Consider the following 24,397-nt stretch of genomic DNA (forward strand, 5'->3'; position numbering starts at 1 on the left):
AGCGCCGCCGCGCTTCCCAAGCGGCGCACCATCCAGTGCGCCACCGGGCCGGCCCGAGTCTCTTCCTTTAATCAAACAAGCAAATGCTTTCTCAGAAACAACTCTTCAGAGTTCCACTTGATCTTATTGGCCAAAGTGGGTCAGATGACCATTTCTAACTGTAAGGGAAAATGAAAATTAGAATATCTGGCTTTTTTTCACCTTCTAAAGTGAGAGGTAGTGAAGGGAGAAGTGTTAGAACTGGCTATTAGGTTAGCCAGCCAACAATGCATTCTTCGCTAATTGGTTGTAACTCATATCCCCATTACTGTTTTTCTGTTAAACTCTTGGTTATTCTCTAATATGCAATGAGCTTTTGTCACTTGGCTTACAGCCTTTTTTTGCCCCAACTTCAAGCAGTTTCTAGGTGGTGGTGGTTTTTTGTTTTTTGGAGGTGCTTCCTCCAATAGTGCACAAGCCCATTGATGATAAGAGTAGTGTCTTGTATTTCTGTATCTCTAGCATCTTGTGCAAAGTGCCTGGCATATAATTAGTGCTTAGATATTTAAATGTTTGAAAGAATACAAAACAAATTAGTACTTTCCTCACAAACCTTTCCATTAACCTTACATTTTAAATAAGTATTTATCCCCCAAATCAATAATAAACGTCTAAGCAGCAGAAAACATTTCACAGTACGGGTAGTAAAGCTGAAACGTTTTACTTCCCCTCTCCCCTCTCTCACTTACTCACATACTTTTTGTTTTTATCTTTTGATGGTTTTACTTATCTTTTGACACATGCACAATGAAAAGTTTGTTTTCTGTTGCTATCCGTGAACCACCTATGTTTCATTCTTGGAGTTAACCACTGTTATCACTATCTTCTGTTTCCTTCTAGAAACAGTCTAAGCACTAATAAGCATGCATACATTATAGCATGCTGTATGCAATGTTTTGCTTTTTGTTTCTTATGCTACATAAGTGGTATATTATACTGTTTTCAAGAGGTTTTTTTCACGTGTGTATTTGGATGATCTTTCCATGTCATTCATGAAGAGTCCTGCAGCTTCTTAGTTAGCTTAATCAGATAGGTTCCCAATCCCGATGGCACATTACAAGCAGTACATCTAAACAGTGTATGAGGACCACAGGTGATGAGACCACCACAAAATGTAAGAAATAAATATTGCTGGAAATAAGGCCATTGCTCAGATAGTAAAAGAAATGAGAACTGGGAAACAGTTCTTTAAGTTATGATACCCTCACTAGTAAGTAGTAAGAAGTAATATCAGCCACTGTTCCTTACTTGAGAAGAAGTAGGGGGTGGAGAGAATGATTAATGATTAGAAGTGTTCTAGTCCTTTCTACCCAGGGAGAGAGGTACGGAAGTCCGTTTCTCTGTGGACTAAGACATAAGGGTGAATGGCACTGTGCCCCATTTTCATGTTTGTTCACAAATTATACACAAAGGGTCTTCAAAAAGTTCATGGAAGGGGCTGGCCCGGTGGTGCACTCGGTAGAGTGCAGCGCTTGGGAGCGCGGTGGCGCTCCCACCGAGGGTTCGGATCCCATATAGAGACCGGTCTGCTCACTGGTTGAGTGCGGTGTGGGCACGACACCGAGGGCTGCGATCCCGTTGCCGGTCGCGGTATGGGCGCGACACCGAGGGTTGCGATCCCGTTACCGGTCACAGAAAAAGACAAAAAGGAAAAAAAAAAAAAGTTCATGGAAGATTCATATTATCTTTTTTTTTTTTTTGTGGCTGGCCTGTACAGGGATCTGAACCCATGATTTTGGTGTTACCAGCACCACGCTCTCCCAAGTGAGCTAAACAGCCAGCCCTGTATTATCTTTTAATTCTGTTTTTCTACAAACTTTTTGCAGTACACTCATACAAATTTTTTAAAAAGAGAGTAAAATCAAAGCTCCAAGAGGGTAGAGACTGTGTCCTATTCACTGTTGGATCCTCAAGAGTTCATCACAGCATTTATTATTGTATTGTTTAATTAGTAATTGATACAAGTGGACAAAACAAAGCTGAAAATTAATAGTCAGTTGGAAACTAAGATAACCCATCTCTGATGAATTGGTGGAAAAACATGATTTTATATATGACATTTAAAGAAATGTATCTATTGAATGAAATCCAGTATATCTATCTGCATTTTGACTATATTCCAGAGATGTTTAGTTCAATTTGAACACTACTATCCAATAGAATGGTATATTCTTGGTAGAAAAATAATAATAGAGCTGCCTGTGAACCTAAGTCATTGTACAATCTGTATGACCAGTATATCCTGACTTTGTACTCTAAATCTTTTGAATGTAGTTCTGGTTTTTTTGTTGGGTTTTTTTTTTTTTTTTTTTTTTTTTTTTGGCTTAGCTGCTACTTTTTAGTAAACCTTTAAGTACCTTTTCTTTAGATATGCTTTCGATATACCTTTTAAAAATGGAATGTAATGTTTATTTTTTGTAGAAAATGGCTCTCTCTACATAGTGATGGATTACTGTGAAGGAGGGGATCTGTTTAAACGAATAAATGCTCAGAAAGGCATTTTGTTTCAAGAGGATCAGGTAAGTTAGTATGTAGGAGATTGACTCTTACTCTGTTCTTGAGAAAGAGTTCAAAGTTTTTATTTACATATGTATTTCTTTTTAACTGCAAATGCTAATTATAATTACTAGGACTGGACCGGCCCGTGGCTCACTCGGGAGAGTGTGGTGCTGATAACACCAAGGCCATGGGTTCGGATCCCATATAGGGATGGCCGGTTGCTCACTGAGTGAGCTTGGTGCTGACAACACCAAGTCAAGGGTTAAGATCCCCTTACCGGTCATCTTTTAAAAAAAATAAAAAATAAAAAATAAATAAAAATAATTACTAGGACAGTTTGGTATCAAATCCAGTATCTTAGTCACATTTCTGTCTAGTTAGCGCCCACCTTTGTTCAGTTCCCCATCTCATTTCTAGTTTATAATAATATGTTGTTATATGTGTAATATATGTTATGTCCTGTGCATATGTGTATAAACATTTATCTATGTATATAACTTAATTATTTATTAGAACTGGTTAATTATTCTTTATTCTGTTGTATCCTGGCTTACTGCTGCGCCAGACCATGTCTTCCTAAAATGTAGTTGTGCTGTGGAACTTCAGCTATAGAAGCCTTGCATTGGCAACTGCATTAAATCTAGGCTCTGTTTGGATTTCAAGGATTTCTAAAATATAGCCCTGCTCTATCTAAGCCGACTTATTTTTTTCTATTATTCCTTAATCTGCACCCCTTTTCATTTATTTTAACAGATATTTTTGTGTGTGTAGTTTGTGTTAGGCACTGGGCCATGTGTTTGTACATCTCCTCCTCCTTTCTGTGTATTTATTCTGATTATTTCCTTTATTTTGGTAATGCCTTCCCCCCAACTCTCTGTTACTAATGTTCTGCCATTTTTTAAAATCTCATTCAAGTTCTTTAAATTTTCTATAAGTAATCTTCTGTGATCTTTCCTTTCTCTAAATTCTTGTCACATTTCTCATTATCACCCACTCTTATTTTTAATTGCATGCTTTTTCATAGGATAATGGGGGGAGCACTGTGCTAGGAATGTGGCATTTGTTATCTCCTTAAATTCTTAAAACACCATGAATTAGTGTAGTTTTTTCTATTTAATAGATAAGGAATCAAAGAGAGGTTAAGTAACTTGCCTAAAATCATGTAGTCAGTGTTTGAACTGGCTTCTAACTCCAAAGTTTATAGAATTTTCTTTTTACAAATTTAAAATAAATTGTAAAAGTATTAAAATATTAAAAAATTGAAAGTCTTCTTTCCCCATTGTTCTGTCCCTGAGATTACCATTGTTTTTAGTTTAGTGTATTCTTCCAAGTTTTCTTTTTCATACTTGCACATGTACATGTATACATCAAGACATGCACATTTAGAAATGGGATATTATATATGCCATGCACTATCTTGCTTTTGTCATTTAAAAATTTATCTTGGTTATCTTTACATGTCAGTCCATATAGATCAGTTACATTAGTTTTAATAGCTGCATTATATTCGATTCCAGCAAAACCTTGTGCTTTTTTGTTTCTTTTTTCTCTTTTATCCTAATACCCCATTTCCATTCTCTGTGTTTTAATGTATATCTCTATGTTCTTTGGCAAAATGACTGTCATTGTTTTAGATACATGTTTAGATACATACATGTTGTTGTGTTATATCTCATTCAGTTTTACTTTTTTTCTTAAGTACCGTGTTTCTGATCCATCTGTTTTTGTAGGTGTGCATCAGTTGCTTCTAACTACAATATGATGCTCCATGGTATTCATCCTAGTCTACACTTACTTCTACTGCATCGTGTACTCTTCTTAAAGTACTCTGAATATTTTCACATTAGAATTATTTTCTCTGTTAGGTCATAATTTAATGTAGAGAGAGATCAGTTTTTGCTTATGTCATCTTAAGGTACTTAGGAAAGTGTGTCTATGGTAGGCACCAAATTGGTTTACCTTATCAGTTGATTGATTATACTTTAGAGATGGGGACTTTTAGATCCTTGGCAATAACTTGAAAATATGGTAAAATCAGATCTTGAGGTGTGTGTGTGTGTGTGTGTGTGTGTGTGTGTGTGTATATATATGTATATATTTTGAGGTATATTTTAATTAAGTACTCTGTAGGGTTAAGTCATATTTCTGTGTATATGTATATATTTTGAGGTATATTTTAATTAAGTACTCTGTAGGGTTAAGTCATATTTCTCAAGCTTTACTTACCTCCTTAGTTTCCACAATTATGCCCACTAGAAAGAACACAGAACTTGGAGTAAGAAGACATGGGTTTGAGTCCTTGCTCTACTTATCAGCTTGGGAATTGTTAACAAGTTACTTAACTATTCTGAGACTACTTCCTCATTTGTTACTAGGAAGGTACCTACTATGTGACTGACATCACTGTTGTGGTAAAGGTCAAATAGTAATGTATGTTAGTGTATAAAGTGCTATTTTTATTTGAACTTTATCAGATATGTTCCATTGCTTGTACTTATTTTTATTCATTTGTCCCTAATGAACTTTAAAATATTTGCTGTAAAATGCCGTGACATTCCACTATAAAGTCCACTGATATTCTGTAGATTTGATTCCACTGTAGGATAAATACTCTTAGTACATAATGATATGTGTGTGTGTGTGTGTACACGTAAGTGTTTATGTCTTCTTGTCTTTGAAATTATTATGGAGATCTATATAGTTTGTCCATCTCTGAGATTATTCAACATAAGTGACAAAAATTTAGCAAATCTTTCTTTTAAGTTAATAGCATTTTTCTACCCTTCTTTTGTTAGCTCGAATAAGGATGTTATTTATTTTAGCCTATTTGAAATGGGAAGAGGTCATTTAAATTACTTTCTGGGCTTTGAAGGAGTAAAACTTAGAGGCCAGAGGCCAGCTCTGTTAGGCTGTGGGTTAGCATTAGTCTGAGATGGTTTTGTTCATTTACAGAATGGAAGTAGAGAACAAGAACGCCTGTGAAACAAAGTAATTCTTCAACTATTTAAGCCATTTTCTGCAGTGATACTTCCTTCTTTGCATCTTTATTGGGCAAAAATCTAGTTGAGAAGCAATGTGACTAAGTCTATGACTTTTAATCAGTAGTAAATAACAAGATGAACTAAGTACATCCTACACAATCATTGTGTGGCCTTTGCCCACACAGATATTAAAAAGATATGCAACTAACTATTTTTGCCTCATCTCCGATTTTTGGATAAAATTTCTGTTAGTTTCCCTTTTGTGATCATAAATAATTTTCACATATATATTCTTGATCAAAAGAAAGCCTGGTCTCATGAGGGTTGGCCTTAATATTTCAGTGTAGCAGGAGTGGTAATTAAGCGTATTGGCCTTGCATTTGCTCTGAGAACCTAAAGCCTTCTAGTATCAAAGAACTACTAAGGCTGCAGAGTTGATTTTTGTCTGGAAGTTTTCGTAAGGAATTTGGGATTGGATTTTTAAAAACTTGTATTATTTGTTTTTCTATCCCAAGGCCAGGAAACCAGGCCCAATACATTCTTCACCAGATTTCACCTGCACTACCTGTACATTTAGGTGAATGGTTTTCTTCTTGATAGTCTCCAAATTTACCAATGTCCCTGGTTCCCAGGAAGTGACTCTCACAACCTATGACATTGGGACCCTGTAAGTTAGGTACCAGGCCAGTTTCCTGTCACTGCTGCATAGGAATTGGTTCCACATAAATTACTTAGTAATGACCTTGTCATAACTGATTAAAAGAAAACCATCTCAAATAAGACACTACAGGTGTGGCCTTGATTGCATAATTGATTTGTCCAATTGCATCTCACTAAAGAGGAGAGTATAGATAGATTTCTATTGAACCCATGAAAGTGACAGTATTGTCCTGAAAAGTAAAATTATTTGTTTCTGAATTCTGAGTAGATCATTGAAAATCAAGTATTAGTTTAAGTCTGCAATATCATAATCTACTAAATTGAGGATTAGAGATAGCTTAAGAAGAAAGAAAAAGGGCTTCCTTATATATTCATTAAATATGGAAGATTGGAAATAATACCAGTCATATTCCAAACAAATAACCACAGTTTACTTTTGTTTTTTCAGTTCAGTCATTCCTAGCAATTCCTATTCTGCTGAGTCTTGGGTCAAGCAGTATGTTTACATGATGTATGTGAGTTTCTAGACTAAGAAAGTCTTAGAAATCTTGGCTCAGTCTAAGTGATGTCAGTTAGAGCCCTGTACCCAAGAGTCTATTTTTTGGAGTATCAGTAGTTCAGTGTACCTAGTATAGTTCTTTTCAGGGGCCTTCTGGCAGGCATCAAGAAACGTTGATAATGAGACTGAAAGGCTGTAGTTAATTTATTATTGTAACCAATAATAGAATAAAATTTTCTATTGGGGTAGAATACACAAGTATTTGAAAAGAGCTTGATGAATGTTTTCCTTAAGAATCAGTGACAGCAAAGTCACTGAAAAATCTCCAAGACCTTCCCAGAAAGCATGCATTTTCTTTTTTAAAAAGATGACCGGTAAGGGGATCTTAACCCTTGACTTGGTGTTGTCAGCACCACACTCAGCCAGTGAGCGAACCGGCCATCCCTATGTGGGATCCGAACCCGGGGCCTTGGTGTTATCAGCACCGCACTCTCCCGAGTGAGCCACGGACCGGCCTGCCTGATCACTTTCATTAAAGGTTTCTAGTCTCAAACTGCATCACAATACTAAAGTCTGATCCCATGACCCGGAGAGGTAAGCAAGCAGAGCACCAGGCTGGTTCTCAGGAAGGCTCAGTTATTCACATTCTGCCTGTAAGTGTGTCATCTAAAACATCCATTTAAATCCTAAAAATCTGTATTCTCACAAAAATAAAGGAAGTGGACTAGATGAGCTTTAAGTCTCCTTTAAAATCTAACACTGAATCTAAATCTTTTTTTAAAGAATTAGAATGAATTGTTTTAAACCTTCCTAAACACTTGTACTTTGTCTCTCTCTCATAAAGCAATTCTTTGAAGGTGTAACGACCTGGGAAAGAAATTGTGTCCATCCCATTAATTTCATTAAGGGCCTGCATTTTCTGAAATATTTATGTTAATAGTATTTTACCTAAACAAACTTAGGAAAGGCCAAGCATCTTTTCTGATTTGGCAAGTCTTCCCAGGCAGCTCTTATAACAGTGTTGAGCTAATTAATAGTTATAGTGAGAGGTATCCCAAAATTTTATTTTCTTTGTAAATTTAGTATCCAGTCTTGGGAAGGCAAAATCTAAAGAGTTGTCAGAGATTTGGTCACTTGATTACAATAAGATCATGTGTGCCTGAAAAACAGTATTTGGTTACCTATTTAATTAAAGTGACAAAATATTTTAAAATAAATATAGATGAAGGTAAAATAATCATAAGAATCCTTAGCTGCCTTTATAGGCAAGGAAACTTTTTGTTCAAAAAAAATAATCAAATGATAAAATCAGTCCAAAGCAGAAAAAATTATTCTTGTGGACATGAAATATTTGTTCTTTAAGCAAATTACACAGAAGGTAAATAGTAAGTAAGCTTTTTACCTCTTCTTAGGAGCTCCAAGATCAAGTTACCATTCTAATAGAAAACAACGTTTAAGTTTTTCCATTAACATAATATCTGGCAGTAAAAGTTTCTCAAGCTCTTTAAAATTAATGATAAACCCATCAAAACCGAGCATTCTTGGGCTGGCCCGGTGGCACACTGCTACAGTGCGCCGCTTGGGAGCACGGCGGCGCTCCCACCAAGGGTTCGGATCCCACATATAGACCGGCCGCTCACTGGCTGAGTGAGGTGTGGGAGCAACACCGAGGGTTGCGATCCGTTGCCGGTCACGAAAAAAGACAAAAAAGAAAACAAAAAACAAAAAAACCGAGCATTCTTTAGCAAAATTCTAACACATTTCATTGCACAAAGAAACCTAAGTTTCTGTTTTATAGCTCTAAGGCAGTCTATTGTAATGAAAATAACTTATACACATAAAACTGTAATTCAAACAAGCATATGATATTTATTGTTTGGTGTTTGGATGGACTACCACAACATAACATTTGAATTTAAAAGTCTTTTGGGCAAGAGAATGCCATTTTCCAAACAGTTATTTTTAACTGTTAGTATGGAACTAATGTGTACAATGAAGTAAAAAGAGAGATTAGAAGCAGGGTACACTTTAAGGGGCTTCCCTCTCCTCCACTTCCCACCCCATGTAATCAAACCCTATGTAGGAAGAGTCTGAATGAGGGTAGAGAGAGGGAATGGGAATGTAGGCTTTATACTTACATTTGTACAGGCTGTGCCTTCCTTCTCTGCTTTCCTTATATATTCCATCAAAACCGAGCTCAGAAATTACCTCTTATGTCCAGCTTTATTTTTTCACCTCCAGGCTGAGTTGACTCTCCTTCTCTATGCTTCTTCAGCACTCAGTGTTACCTCTCTGTAGTTACTAGTTTGTTTATCCATCTCCTTCAATAGTCTTTGATAAAGGTTCGCAAAAAATGGCCTGGACCTTTACAAAATAAATTTGCTGACGCCTGATCTATGAGCTCTTTAACTTTTTTTTGCCAGTTCCTGCCCATATCTGGTACGATATTAGTACTGAATAAGTTTTTGTCAAGTTAAAAAGTAGTACAGATATGGGAAATATAGTAATGGAAGAACACTATCTGTGAAATGAGGCATGGATGATTTCTAAGATGTGTTTCATTTCTACTGGTAGACTCCATAACAGTAAAACTCAACTGAGCCTAACTTTCAGCTTCTTTTTATACTTTTTCTTGACCCCTCCTGGTTGAAGTAATTGCCCTCTTGTTGTATATATCTCAGTTATAAAAGTAATGCATTTATTATAAGTGTGTGTTTGTGAGTTTATCTCTACTACTGTATGAACTCCTTGGAGTTTGAGACCGTATTTCATTTTTCTACTTAAAATGCTTTATGTGAATATGAAAAGGGACTTAAAATTTTGTGCAGTCCTCAGTAAATATCTGTAGAACGGAACGGAGAAGGTTTTGTAGAAAAAGAAAATTATTTTAAAAATTAATTTAACATTATTTAAAATTGTTTTTTTAAAAAAAAAACTGAAGAGATAAAGTAAAAGGTAAAGCTTTTTACCTTTCATTTCATCTTCTGCATATCCACTTCCCTGACATAAACACTGTTGACTGATTGGTGGATATCTTTCTATGCTTGATTTTTTATTCCCTCTTTTTTTTCTACACACACGCATACATACACACAATTATATAGAACTCAGGTAATATAAGCATATACTTTTCTGGCAGGCATCAAGAAACGTTGATAATGAGACTGAAAGGCTGTAGTTAATTTATTATTGTAACCAATAATAGAATAAAATTTTCTATTGGGGTAGAATACACAAGTATTTGAAAAGAGCTTGATGAATGTTTTCCTTAAGAATCAGTGACAGCAAAGTCACTGAAAAATCTCCAAGACCTTCCCAGAAAGCATGCATTTTCTTTTTTAAAAAGATGACCGGTAAGGGGATCTTAACCCTTGACTTGGTGTTGTCAGCACCACACTCAGCCAGTGAGCGAACCGGCCATCCCTATGTGGGATCCGAACCCGGGGCCTTGGTGTTATCAGCACCGCACTCTCCCGAGTGAGCCACGGGCCGGCCCCAAATGTCCTTCCTTTTTAAGGGTGAATGATATTTCATTATATGGATACAATACATTTTGCTTATCCATTCATCCTTTGATGGACGCTTGGGTTGCTTCTACCTTTTGGCTATTGTAAATAATACTGCTATGAATATGGATGTACAAATATCCCTTTGCTTTCAATTCTTTTGGGTCTATACCCAGAACTGGTATGGCTGGATCATATGGTAATTCTATTTTTCACATTTTGAGGAACCTCCGTGCTGTTTTCCACAGCAGCTATTCCATTTTACACCCCCACCAATGACGCACAAAGGTTTCAATTCCTCCATATCTTTGCCAACACTTGTTATTTTCTGGTTTTGTTTTTGTTTTTTACAGTAACCATTCTAATGGCTGGGAGGTGGTATCTCGTTTTGTTTTGATTTGTATTTCCCTAGTGATTAGTGATGTTTATCATCTTTTCATGTGCTTATTGGGCATTTGTATGTCTTTGAGGAAATGTCTGTTCAAGGTCTTTGCCTATTTTTAAATTGGGTTGTTTGGTGTTGTTGTTGGGTTTTAGGAGTTCTCTATACATTATGGCTATTAATCCCTTATCAGATTGGAAATATTTACTCCCTTTCTGTGGATTGACTTTTTACTCTGTTGCTAGTGTCTTTTGTCTAGGGATCCGAACCCGTGGCCTTGGCGTTATCAGCACCATACTCTCCCAAGTGAGCCAGGCTGGCCCTTGTTTGCAATTTTCTAAACATAGTTACTTTAAAGTTTTTGTTGGACTGTTTTATAAAATTAATTTTGTCTGGTGTGAATTCTTGTTCTGATGATTTTCTTGGCTGGGTTTTTTTTTGCATTAGATTTTTAATTTTTTTGCAGGATCTTTTGTGGGAAATGTTTTATCTCCACAGCTCACTTAATTTTTTTTTTTTAAATGACCTGTAAGGGGATCTTAACCCTTGAATTGGTGTTGTCAGCACCACGCTCACCCAGTGAGCTAACTGGCCATCCCTATATGGGATCCGAACCCGTGGCCTTGGTGTTATCAACACCACACTCTCCGGAGTGAGCCATGGGCCAGCCCCCACAGCTCACTCATTTTTGATGGTGATTTTGTGATTGCCTCACTTGGACCCTCTCAGTTTCCAGGATGGGGAGTCCAGAAGGGTTTCAGTTTTCTTATGTCAAGGCCATGTGTCTGTCCTCTTACCTCCTTAAGCCTTCAACTTCTTATATAGCCTCATACTCCCAGGATGGATAGTGGGGAAAAAGGGGAACTGTGGTGGGAGCTCCATACCCCATCTTCCCTATACTCTTTACCGTCTTATTACCTAATCCCATCTCACCTCATATTCCATCCCAGTCAACCCTACTCTGTCATTTTTGGCCTCAGGAGCTCCATACCCCATCTTCCCTATACTCTTTACCGTCTTATCACCTAATCCCATCTCACCTCATATTCCATCCCAGTCAACCCTACTCTGTCATTTTTGGCCTCGAGCACATACCTGAGTCAAGTCTCCTGATTGATACGGAATTTAGTTCCTGTTACCCCACACACTCCTGGCTTTCACTCATAGAGCACTGGAGTTCTATATTTATGAATGTAAAATGGTTGGGTAAATTATTAGAAAATTTTAAGGTTAATTTGTTACATTTAGACTAGTTAGAATTTTCAGGCAATTTTTTTGTGGGGGAGTGGGGGCAAGGTCCAGATTCATTTTTTAAGATCTTTATTGAGATATATTTTTCATACTGTAAAACTCATGCATTTAAAGTGTATATGAAGTTCAGTGATTTTTTAGTATAGTCACAGGTCATGAAACTATCACCTATCACCAGTCTCTAATTCCAGAACGTTCTTATCACTTCAGAAAGAAACCTTGTACCCATTAGCAGTCACTTCCCACACCGCTCTCTATCTACACCCTGGCAACCACTAATCTACTTTCTGTCTCTATGGATTTGCCTATTCTGGACATTTTATATAAATGGAAATCATGTAATATGTGCCTTTTGCCTATTTCTAAATAGGGTTATTTGTCTTGTTCTTGTTATTCTTGAATTGTAAGAGTTCTTTTTCTGGGTACAAGTCCCTCGTTAGATATATGATTTGCAAATATTTTCTTCCATTCTGTGGGTTGTCTATTCATTTTCTTGATGGTATCCTTTGATGCACAAAAGATTAAAGTTTGGTGAAGTCCAATTTATCTGTTCTCCTTTGTTCTTTCTTGGTACTTTTGGTGTCATATTTAAGAAACCATTGCCTAACCCAAGGGCATGAAGATACTCCTGTGTTTTCCTCTGGGGGGTTTATAATTTTAATTTTTATTGTGGTCTAGAATCCTTTTTGAGTTAATTTTTGTGTATGGTGTGTGGTAGATTACCTTTTATAAAAAGTGTTGTCAACTAAGAACTTGACTGTAATAATATTTCTGGCTGTTTTCCTATCTTTTACAGAACATATTTTTAACCAAAGATGGGACAGTACAACTTGGAGATTTTGGGATTGCTAGAGTTCTTAATAGGTAACATGTCAATTTTAAACATTTTTTTCTGTGTGTATGTGGCTGGCTGGTACAGGGATCTGAACCCTTGACATTGATGTTACCAGCACCATGCTCTTGCTAACTGAGCTAACTGGCCAGCCCTAAACTTGTTTTAATATAATGTTTTCAGTGAAACTTTAACCCGTGCTGGTGTTTATGTGATCATTTATAATATCTTTAAGTTTCTCCAATAATTTTCTTTTTGTTCTAGTACTGTAGAGCTGGCTCGAACTTGCATAGGAACCCCATACTACTTGTCACCTGAAATCTGTGAAAACAAACCTTACAATAATAAAAGGTATTTAAGGTGATATTAATTCTATTATGTATTTCCTTTAAATGTTCCTGTAATACTATATTTATTAACCTTTAGAATACTATTCTAAAATCAGTAATACATGTATATAAACATATATGTATGTATAAAAGTACTTTTTTAATAAATGATGAGGGGAATTGTAAAAAAGCTATTTCACTATCTTGCTGAAGGAACTATAGAAAGAATCACTTTATTATTTAAGTTAGAATTGGAAATAGAGTGCTTTCTTTGGTCTTTTTTTTTTTAATAGTCACTTACTATTGAAGTATAGCTAATATTTATTGAACACTATATGCCCTGCACTGTTTGAATGCTTTCTGTGTATTAGCTCTTAATCTTCACAATATTTTGTGAGATGTAGGTATTAATTATTCCTCCTTTCCTTATAAGAAAATCAAATGCAGAGAAAGGTAAAGTAACTTCTTTGACATCCATCCCTCAGCCTAGTAAGTGGTGGAGCCTGTGTCCAAACTAGGTATGTGGCTTCCGAGCCCATATTCTTTATCACTGAGCTGTGCTATGGCTAACAGATTGTGGAACATGTTGGTGGGAAAAGCAATCCTGCCATTGAATTCCAATCACCCTTTATTTCCTCTCCTTCCTTCTAATTGAAAAAACCAAACTAGAAACATTACTCAGTTGGCTGTTGTAGTTTTGTTTCAGATTTCATTTTAGTAAATTAATATTTTTTATGTTCATTAAAAATGTTGTGTTTTTATAATATTTTTTTAATTACAATATTTTGCACAGAATTGAATAAAGCAGTTTGACTTTTGTGAAATAAACATAAGTAAATAGAATTAGAATGTACATGAAATTTTTTGATAGTGCATTCTTTTAAATATTAAATTTTTTTAATGGAACTTTAAGGTAATTGCTTAGGCAACCATTATTTTTCTAATCCGGGACAGCTGCTCTTGTCATTTGGTTACGGTTGAAATTTTGAGTTTTAAAAGAAATGTTTTATGGAGCACATAGTTTTCCAAAGCATTTTCATGCTGCTTGTTGCCTTTAAATGAAAATTTTTAAAAAATACATTCTGATACTTAGAGGAATTTTCTCATTTTTTTCTCCCCTAGTGACATTTGGGCTTTGGGGTGTGTCCTTTATGAGATGTGTACACTTAAACATGCAGTAAGTAGAGTTTCTGAAATATTTTTTAAGTTACGTAAAAAACTGACTATAATAATTTAATTACTTTTGAAATTGTGTTCTTTCAGATAATTCTCTTATACTAGAAATTCTGTCAGTTTTTAAATTTCTCATTTTTTCTGAAGTATAATTTTAAATTTGTTTTCCCTTAATATATATGCATATATGTATATTTGTTCAACATACTCATGGAGGGTTTATCTGTTGCTTTGCCTCCCACGGATTTGTCACCCCTTTACCCCTGGGTGACAGAGCCACAAAGGATTACTCAAAGCCCATCTCTTCTGAGCAGTGAGAAGCCCCAAAGTGGTTAATCTCCTGGAGCCCTCAAGAGAGAGGCATTCCTTCCATTTGGGAAATTAACCACGAATTGGGGTTCTCTGCCTGCATTTATTCTCCAGACCAGTAAGTTACAAGAAGAGAACATACGTGGGGTTATAGTTTAACAATATAGGCTGATAACATTCCATAAGACAATTTAAGTGATCCACCAACAAAAGCTTGATCTTAGCAAACATTCCTGCCCCCTACTGCAGCTTCCCAGTAACTTTACATATCAATCAGTAACCTGTTTGTCTTTGAACCAGCAGCCTTACTGTGTTATAACTCTTTATCTTACAACAGAGACTGTATGGCCTGGGGAATATTTCCTATTTTTTGTAAGGTCAGTATTTGAAACTGCAAGGCTTTGGAAAACCAGGCCCTGTGAAGTACATTTGCTTTATGCGTACTCTACATTTATCAATTTAAATACTTTTTTTTTTTTTTCCTTTTTGTCTTTTTTTCGTGACCAGCAACGGATCGCAACCCTCAGTGTTGCTCCCGCACCTCGCTCAGCCAGTGAGCGGCCGGTCCGTATGTGGGATCCGAACCCTCGGCGGGAGCGCCGCCACACTTCCCAAGCGGCGCACTGTAGCAGTGCGCCACCGGGCCGGCCCTCAATTTAAATACTTTTTAATTCAGAGTATTTAAAATTTTTACTTTTGAGACTTTTTTGAAATAGCATATAACACACCAAAAGGGGAGAGTTCTTGTCCTATATAGGTTTAATCTTAAAAAAAGGATTTGAAATGTAAGTGATTAACGTTTCCCCCACTGATTTAACAATAATGTACTGTATTTTCATTATGCAAAACTTCAGAAAATACAAAGAAGTGAATAAATATCATAAGCAGTTCTTCCAGCCAGTAATGAGCTATAATACCAGGATACTTTAAAAAGTTCATGGAAAAATAAAACTAAAAGAGAATGCGAATCTTTCCATGAACTTTTTAAGTACCCTTATATTTTGTTGTTTCCTTCTAGACTTTATTCTAGATTAATTTATAAAATTAACTTTGATTTTTTTTTCCTCCCCCAAGATTTGGTTATACTGTATAAACAGTTTTATAGCCTGTTTTTGTTGCTTGATATTATTTGGGGAGTATTTTTCCTGTCATTCTTTTTAATGGTTGTATACTCTTCCACTCTATTGCCTTAGATGTTCTTAAAGCATAGCCTGCCAAAGTGATGTGGGATGGTAGTTATTATATATGTATTTGAAGGAATTGGTCAGTTTTGCTGTGACAGAATCATTTTAGGTGTAAAGCAGTGTTTTGGGTTTTTTTTTTATTGTTTTTCATCTTCCTTGTTATGTCATCATTGCTTCTGTATTTTGGAATCGTTTACTCTTACGTGGACAATTGAAATTCAGTAATTTATCAACCTTTATTTATGAAAAGCTTGTCAGTTGAGAGATAAATGAAAGTTCACTGGAGTAAAGGAATAGAAAACTATATCTTTTCTACATTTAGGATTCCTTTTAAGATGCACAAATGTTTTTACAAGATTGAATTTACTCAAATTTTTATAAACTGAATGACATTTGAAGTGTACTAGGAGAGCCTAAGATTTGATAGAACTATTTTATAATTAATATAATTACTGCTGCCTAATTTATAGAGCATTTTGTTTTCTTAATATAAATATTAAGAACATACTGACAATTGTTTTATAGTATTTTAGCAAAGATGTCAAAAGCTTAATTTGCCTTCTTTCAAAATGCCCCACCTCAGTTTTCTTTTTACTTCAATTAGATTTTTTTATTGTGTTTATTCTTAAAATACAAGGATACTTCAAAAAATTTGTAGAAAAAAATAGAATTAAAAGATAATATGAATCTTTCCATGAACTTTTTGAAGTACCCTTGTATATATTCTTATTAACATAGTTTGTATTCTCCCTTGGAATATTTGGCACATTACTGATTCCGTGGCCTTTGTAAGCATTTATACACACAAAAATAATTATAATGAGCACTCCCTAAAAGGAAAGTAATTAGTAGTTTTATTTATTATATTTCCCAAATACTTTTAGTTCTGCAGTTAATTTCTTATCTTAGTCATTCCCTGTGCAAAAGAAGGCAAGTATTAGATGAAGACCACCACGTTGTTGGCTTTTTCCTCCTTGTGGTTCTTTGGCCCTAATTTTGCTACCTCTAAGACATAAGCTTTTACCATCTTGATTATTGTCATGGTTTATAAAATCTTCATTCTAATTAACATCTGTATCCCATCTTTTAGCACTTTAAATAAGTAAAAATTACTCTTATAGCAAGTTATAACATTTTGTTTTTTGAACTGATTTTCTTTTTGAAATACATTTGTACATAATTAAGTAAACTTTGCTCTAGAGAATATATGCTTATTAAATTTTTTGGAAGAGGGTTATATTTCTATTCTATATTGATAAGAAAAGAACTGTTTCTTATTGCTGATAGATGTTCCCTGTTTCAATTTATGTATGTTTCATATGTGTTGACTTATTTTTTGGATTTTAGTTTGAAGCTGGCAGTATGAAAAACCTGGTACTGAAGATAATATCTGGATCTTTTCCACCTGTGTCTTTGCATTATTCATATGATCTTCGCAGTTTGTTTTCTCAGTTATTTAAAAGAAATCCTAGGGAGAGGCCATCAGTCAACACCTTACTGAAGAAAGGTTTTATAGCCAAGCGCATTGAAAAGTTTCTCTCACCTCAGGTATGTTTTTTACTTCATAATTAAAATTAAACAGTAGTGCTATAATGCTTAAATAGTACCTGCCCTCCATTTTTGAAGAGAGCACAGCAGAACCTAGAGGGAATGGGGTGCCTTTTTCAACTTCACCTGGTGTCACCTTCCTTTCCATTCTTATGTAACTCTTTTTCTTGCTATTTGCTTTACAGTTGTGTATTATTTCTCTGTCCCTTGGGTTTCTTACTATAGAATTATTAAACCTTTTTGTGCTTTACTTTCTTCACCTGTGAGCAGTGAGATTATAAATGTATCTATATCATGAGGTTGTTATGAGAATTAAAAGTGATAGTGCACATAAAGTGCTTAATATCTACCACATAAGTACTCAAATATTCAGCATGAATTAAATATTATCAACATATCAATTTATTATACTAATATAAATATATTGTCAACATAATTTATATGATTATAATTCTATTTGATAGGAAATGATTGGAAACTATTGTTCTATGGCCATTTATATGTATGTATACCAGATTGTTGACTCATGAATTTTCCTCTAGTACTTACATGTGTGTGCATAATAAATATTTGTTGAGTTGAATTGAATTTTAATTTGACAGGATTTATAAAACACCTGTATCAAATTAGTTGGCATAAATTATTCATAAAAATGTGATCATCTGAAATTGGAATTATTTTACTTTTCATGTTTAATGTGGCCTTTAATTTAAATAATCACTATTTAAACTCTTCTGTAAATAAGATGTTTAGCAAAATCATAGTTTTATTACTTATATATGCTTGTGGGAAGAGAAGGAAGTGTCATATATCCTCCTGGCTTAACAGAACATTCATGTGAACAAATACTGTTTAGAAAACAGAGATTTGGATTTAACTATTACTACCAGGAGAACGCATTAGTAAGCAAGAAGGCCAATTAAAATTTGGAGGTTAAAGGTTACTTGTATAGGACATAACTACAACCTCTGAAATGTGGGTGTCTTACAAGGCTCCTTTGTTATAAACAACATTTGCAAGGACAGTTTTATGAGGCAGTGTGCTATTATTTTTTTGGCAAGTGTAGAGAAGAAACAATGACTTCATTTAATCTTGCTGAGGTTTCTTTTCCCCCATACCAGCAGTTAGGACATACAGTCTCAAAGCTGAAGCACTGGAATTTAACTAGCTAGCAATGAAGGGGAAAATATTCAAGCCTGAAATACACAAAACTTATAATATGGAAAGAAAAAAGGGCAGATTATGGTTATTAACAAATGGAGTATTTGACATAACATATTTTCTATATGACATAGATCCTCCTTGTTGCTATTTAAGCACCACTTAGATTTTATTCTTCATGAACACCTTTATCTTTTGTTCTTCAGATTTATTTTCTGCTATACAGGCATACCTCATTTTATTGCTGTTCACTTTATTGCACTTCATAGATATGCATTATTTACAAATTGAAGGTTTGAGGCAATTTTGTGTTGAGTATATCTATCAGCACCATTTTTCCAACAGCATGTGTTCAACCTCGTGTCTCCTTGTCATACTTCGGTAATTCTCATGATATTTTATTTATATTTAAATTTTTTTTGGCAGCTGGCTAGTAAGGGGATCCAAACCCTTGACCTTGGTGTTATCAAAACCACACTCTCCCAAGTGAGCTAAACAGCCAGCCCTCACAATATTTTAGACAGTTTCATTATTTTTATATCTGCTGTGGTGCTCTGTGATCAGTGATCTTCGATGTTACTATTGTAGTTGTTTGGGGTACCATGAACTGCACCCATATGAGATGGTGAATATAATTGACAAATGTTGTGTGTGTTTTACCAACTGGTCATTCATCATATCTCTCCTTCTCCTTGGGCCTCCCTATTCCCTGAGACAAAGCAGTATAGAAATTAGACTAGTTAATAACCTTACAATGGCTTCTAAGTGTTCAAGTGAAAAGAAGAGTCACATGTCCCTCACTTTAAATCAAAAGCTAGAAATGATGAATCTTAGTGAGGAAGACATATCGAAAGCTGGGATAGGCTGAAAGCTAGGCCTCCTGTGCCAAACAGTTAGCCAAGTTGTAAATGCAAAGGAAAAGTTCTTGAAGGAAATGAAAAGTGCTACTCCAGTGAAAACATGAATGATAAGAAAGCAAAATAGCCTTATTGCTGATACGGAGAAATTTTAGTGGTCTGGATAGAGGATCAAACCAGCCACAACATTCTCTTAAGCCAGAGCCTTATCCAGAGCAACACCTAACTCCGCAATTTTATGAAAGCTGAGAGAGATGAGGAAGCTGCCGAAGATAAGTTTGAAGCTAGCAGAGGTTGGTTTGTGAGGTTTAAGGAAAGAAGCCATCTCTATAACATAAAAGTGGAAGGTGAAGCATCAAGTGCTGATGAAGCTGCAGCAAGTTATCCAGAACATCTAGCTAAAATAATTGGTGAAGGTGGCTACACTGAACAACAGTAGTCAAAACAGTCTCCTATTGGAAAAAGATGCCATCTGGGACTTTCACAGTTAGAGAGGAAAAGTCAGTGCTTGGCTTCAAAGGGCAGGCTGTCTGTCTTGTTAGGGGCTAATGCAGCTGATGACTTTAAGTTGAAGCCATTGCTGATTTTCCATTCTGAAAATCCTAGAACCCTTAAGAAATATGCTAAATCTACGTGGCCTGTGTTCTATAAATGGAACAACAAAGCCTGGATGACAGTAGCACATCTGTTTACAGAATGGTTTACTGAATATTTTAAGCCCACCGTTGAAACCTACTGCTCAGAAAAAAGATTCTTTCAAAATATTAGTGCTCATAAACAAGTCACAGCCTGGATGACAGTAGCACATCTGTTTACAGAATGGTTTACTGAATATTTTAAGCCCACTGTTGAAACCTACTGCTCAGAAAAAAGATTCTTTCAAAATATTAGTGCTCATAAACAAGTCACTCAACAGCTCTGATGGAGATATACAAGGAGATTAATGTTGTTTTCATGCCTGCTAACACAACCTCCGTTCTGTAACCCATGATCAAGGAGTCATTTTCACTTCGAAGTCTTATTTAAGAAGTACATTTCATTAAATCTGTAGCTGCCATAGATAGTGATTCTTTTGACAGATCTGGTCAGAGTAAATTGAAAATTTTCTGGAAATGATTAGCCATTCTAGATGCTATTAAGAACATTCATGATTTGTGGGGAAAAGCCAATATATCAACACCAATAGGAGTTTTGAAGAAGCTGATTTCAACCCTCAGAATGACTTTGAGGGGTTCAAGACTTCAGTGGAGAAGTAACTGTAAATGTGGTAGAAATAGCAAAAGAACTAGAATTAGAAATGGAGCCCAAAGATGTGACTGAATTGCTGCACTCTCCTGATAAAACCGTAATGATTGAGAAGTTGCTTCTTATGGATGAGCAAAGAAAGTGATTTCTTAAGATGGAATCTACTTCTGGTGAAGATGCTGTGAATATTGTTTCAGTGACAACAAAGGATTTAGAATATTCTGTAAACTTATTTGACAAAGCAGTGGCAGAGTTTCAGAGGACTGACTAATTTTGAAAGAAGTGCTATGTGGGTAAAATACTTTCAGACAGCATCACATGCTACAAGGAAATCTTTCATGAAAGGAGGAGTCTGTGGAAGTGGCAAACTTCATAGCTGTCTTATGTTAAAAAATTGCACCCCAGCCTTCAGCAACCACCACCCTGATCAGTCAGCAGTCATCATCGAAGCAAGATTCTCCAACAGCAAAAAGATTACAACTAGTTTTTTGGGGGTTTTTTTGGTGGCTGGCTAGGACAAAGATCCGAACCCTTGACCTTGGTGTCGTAAGGCTGTGCTCTAATCAACTGAGCTAACCAGCCAGCACTAAAAAGATTATTGCTTGTTGAAGGCTCAGATGATCATTAGCATTTTTAAGCAATAAATTATCTTTTAATTAATGTATATACATTATTTTTTTAGACATAACGCTATTGCACACTTAATAGACTACAGTATAGTATAAACATAAGTTTTATATGTACTGGGAAACCAATAAACTTGCGTGACTCGCTTTATTGCAATATTTGCTTTATAGTGGTACTCTGAAACCAAACTACATCTCTGAGGTATGCCTGTATATCACTGGTTCATTGTTCAGGTGAGAAGGTTTGTGGTACATTTTTAAAGGCTATAATTTTGAAACAGTTTATAAGTTTTACTACAACATATGAAATATTATTCTAATGTCACTGTAATGCTCTGTACAATTTTTATTTTTAATATCTAAATTATCTCAGTGCCATCAGTCAAGGTTTGTGGGGCTTAGTTCTTAGTCTTGTGTACCCTGGCAACTTCTTCCTGGATGTGGCTTAACTAATCATAGGTAAGCTCTGATTCATTAGGAATATAGGTGCTGTCCCGTAGAACACTCTGTGGTAATGAAAATGTTCTGTATCTGCATTGTCCAGTATTGTAACCACTAGCCACATGTGGTTATTGAGCACTTGAAATGTGGTTGGCTTGACTGAGGACCTGAATTTTTTTTTTTTTTTAAAGATGACCGGTAAGGGGATCTTAACCCTTGGCTTCATGTTGTCAGCACCATGCTCAGCCAGTGAGCTAACTGCTATCCCTATATAGGATCTGAACCCATGGCCTTGGTGTTATCAGCACTGCACTCTCCCGAGTGAAATTTTGAAAGAAGTGCTATGTGGGTAAAATACTTTCAGACAGCATCACATGCTACAAGGAAATCTTTCATGAAAGGAGTCTGTGGAAGTGGCAAACTTCATAGCTGTCTTATGTTAAAAAATTGCACCCCAGCCTATTTTTAATTATCTTTATTTTTAGTTTTAATTCAAATATCTGCATATGGGTATTGGCTACTATATTGGACAGCACAGCATAGGGATTCCAGAATCATACTGTATTCTATATACCCCTTCAACTCTCAGTTGACACGAGCTCATGCACAAGGGGAAAACAAACTCATACTCAGACAATGAAAAAAATTATTCAATTTGGGAACAAGATGGAGATTATAAAGCATTCATTTTCTTTCAAGAAAAAGAGGGGGGAAAAGTGCATATGTTCAGAAGAAAGCATGTTCACCTAGGTGTTCTGAATTGTCTGTGAATCATACTTTCGCTTACATTTATCCTCTAGTGTGGTGATTCTCAAAATTTCACACACATGAAAATCACCTAGAGGGCATCATTGGGTCCCACCACCACAATCTTTGTTCAGTCATTCTGAGGTGGAGCCTGAGAATTTGCATATTTAATAAGTTCCAAGTGATGCTGATACCACTGGTATGAGACTTTGAGAACTACTTCTCTAGGGGGCTCATTAATGGGAAAGACAATCAAATCAGGTCATGGTTTTTTGCTTGTGGGAATATCTGGTCCACTGTTACTGTAGGAATATTCTTTCTACCGGGCCTCGGTCCTCTTGAAAAGAGAGAGAACTCATTTGGCCTTTCCCTTTCCCACCCAGTAAGGGAAAAGCAAGTTTAAATTGAGTTCAGGGCCGGCCCGGTGGCGCACTGCTACAGTGCGCCGCTTGGGAGTGGGGCGGCGCTCCCGCCGAGGGTTCGGATCCCACATACAGAATAGTTCCCGCTCACTGGCTGAGCGAGGTGTGGGAGCAACACCGAGGGTTGCGATCCCGTTGCTGGTCCCGGTCCGGTACGGGCGCGACACTGAGGGTTGCGATCCGTTGCCGGACACGAAAAAAGACAAAAAAATAAAAAATAAAAAATAAATTGAGTTCAATCTTTGTTATCTTAGTTTTGCATTTAAGGAGGGAAAAAAAAAATTGAGTAAGGAGCGAAAATTACCTGCAGGAAATGTAAATGGTTTTTGATTCTCAAAATATGTTTGTAAATGTCAGAGAATAAGTAATGGAGTGTTTATAATAATGTTAAAAAGAGATACTTGTTGAGTTATATAAGAATATTTAAATATTTATTCAATAACATGTTTACAAATATGAGTGCAAACTTAGTTGAGATGCTGAGGGAATTCTGCATAAAGTTAAAATAACTGAGAGGTTATTCTGAGAGAGTTACTTTTGATAATGAAGTGATTCTTTAGTAGTTTTGAAGTAAATGAAGGATATGGGTGCACACAGAATATAGAGGTTATTCCAGATAGGTGGTTGTGTTAAATTCCTGAGATATGGAACAGGTAAGTATTGTATGGTGGCCTATGTAGTGCATTGGATTAATGTGAGAAGAAAGCCTGTCTGGAGAATAAACATAGATTGGTAAGATTAGGAGGGAGTTAACATGAGAGGAATTTGCTGAATGGATTACTTTTTGCTGAATGGTTTTAATTAGTAAGGTTTATTTGGCAACATAATTATGACTGAAAAAGAAAAAAAAATGTATTCTGATTAATGGGAAGATTTTTTTTATTTTGGAAACTTAACATCTTTTCTAACTTTTTTTTTTCTTTTAATCTAAGCTTATCGCAGAAGAATTTTGTCTAAAAACATTTACAAAGTTTGGAGCACAGCCTATACCAGGTAAATGAAATTTAATATGAGGCCCCTTTCATCTGTTCATAATAATTAAGCCTAATTATACTAGAAATGTATGTATTTATAATAAACTGGGATAATTGTAGGATAAATATAACCCAGAGGAAATGTACCTTAAAATGACTTATGATATATATCAATATACAACACTTCCTGATAATTTAATAACAAAATTTCCATTTCTTGTCTGTCTTATTTAAATGACATCTGGCTTGAAATCTTATATCTTTATGAAATGCTTAGCTGATGTTTTGGGAACATTGCTATAGAATATTATAAAATCTCCAATTTAGGAGTAAATATGTAAAAAAAATATTTTGAGAAATATTTCATATTCGGAATTTTTTTTTAAACTAAATGTGAAGTCAAGCACTTTATTAAGGGTACGTTTTCTTGGTTTTCTTTTAAATAATGAGATCAGTAGCGTTAGAATGTCTTAGGATTGTGGATGTGGTTATATATTATATATACATATATACATATATTTGTGAGAGAGAAATTTTTTGTGTGTGCATAGAATGATTTCAGAATGGATATCTATTTTTTTTAATTATTTTTTTATTTTGTCAATATACAATGTAGTTGATTATTATGTCCCATCACTGAAACCTCCCTCCCTCCCCCCCCCCCCCCCCCCAGGCATGTCCTTTCCATTTGCTTGTTGTAGGAACTTCAAAAAAAACAAAAAAAACTGTAGA

General features: G+C 35.5%; 1 protein-coding gene across 1 annotated transcript in view; it reads left to right on the top strand.

Moving 5' to 3' along the window:
- Positions 1–23,692, top strand: part of LOC103599598 (serine/threonine-protein kinase Nek1-like) — a 35,960-nt gene extending 12,268 nt beyond the window's left edge. Inside the window, exons 3-8 of the mRNA XM_008583752.1 lie at positions 2,461–2,558; positions 12,614–12,681; positions 12,914–13,000; positions 14,101–14,155; positions 16,992–17,192; positions 23,624–23,692. Of these exons, the coding sequence (XP_008581974.1) occupies positions 2,461–2,558; positions 12,614–12,681; positions 12,914–13,000; positions 14,101–14,155; positions 16,992–17,192; positions 23,624–23,692 (578 nt within the window). The remainder of the gene's footprint in view (positions 1–2,460; positions 2,559–12,613; positions 12,682–12,913; positions 13,001–14,100; positions 14,156–16,991; positions 17,193–23,623) is intronic.
- The last annotated feature ends 705 nt before the right edge of the window (positions 23,693–24,397 follow it).

Source organism: Galeopterus variegatus, unplaced genomic scaffold, assembly GCF_000696425.1.
Source record: "Galeopterus variegatus unplaced genomic scaffold, G_variegatus-3.0.2 Scaffold3022, whole genome shotgun sequence".
In the NCBI taxonomy this organism is placed as follows: Eukaryota; Metazoa; Chordata; class Mammalia; order Dermoptera; family Cynocephalidae; genus Galeopterus; species Galeopterus variegatus.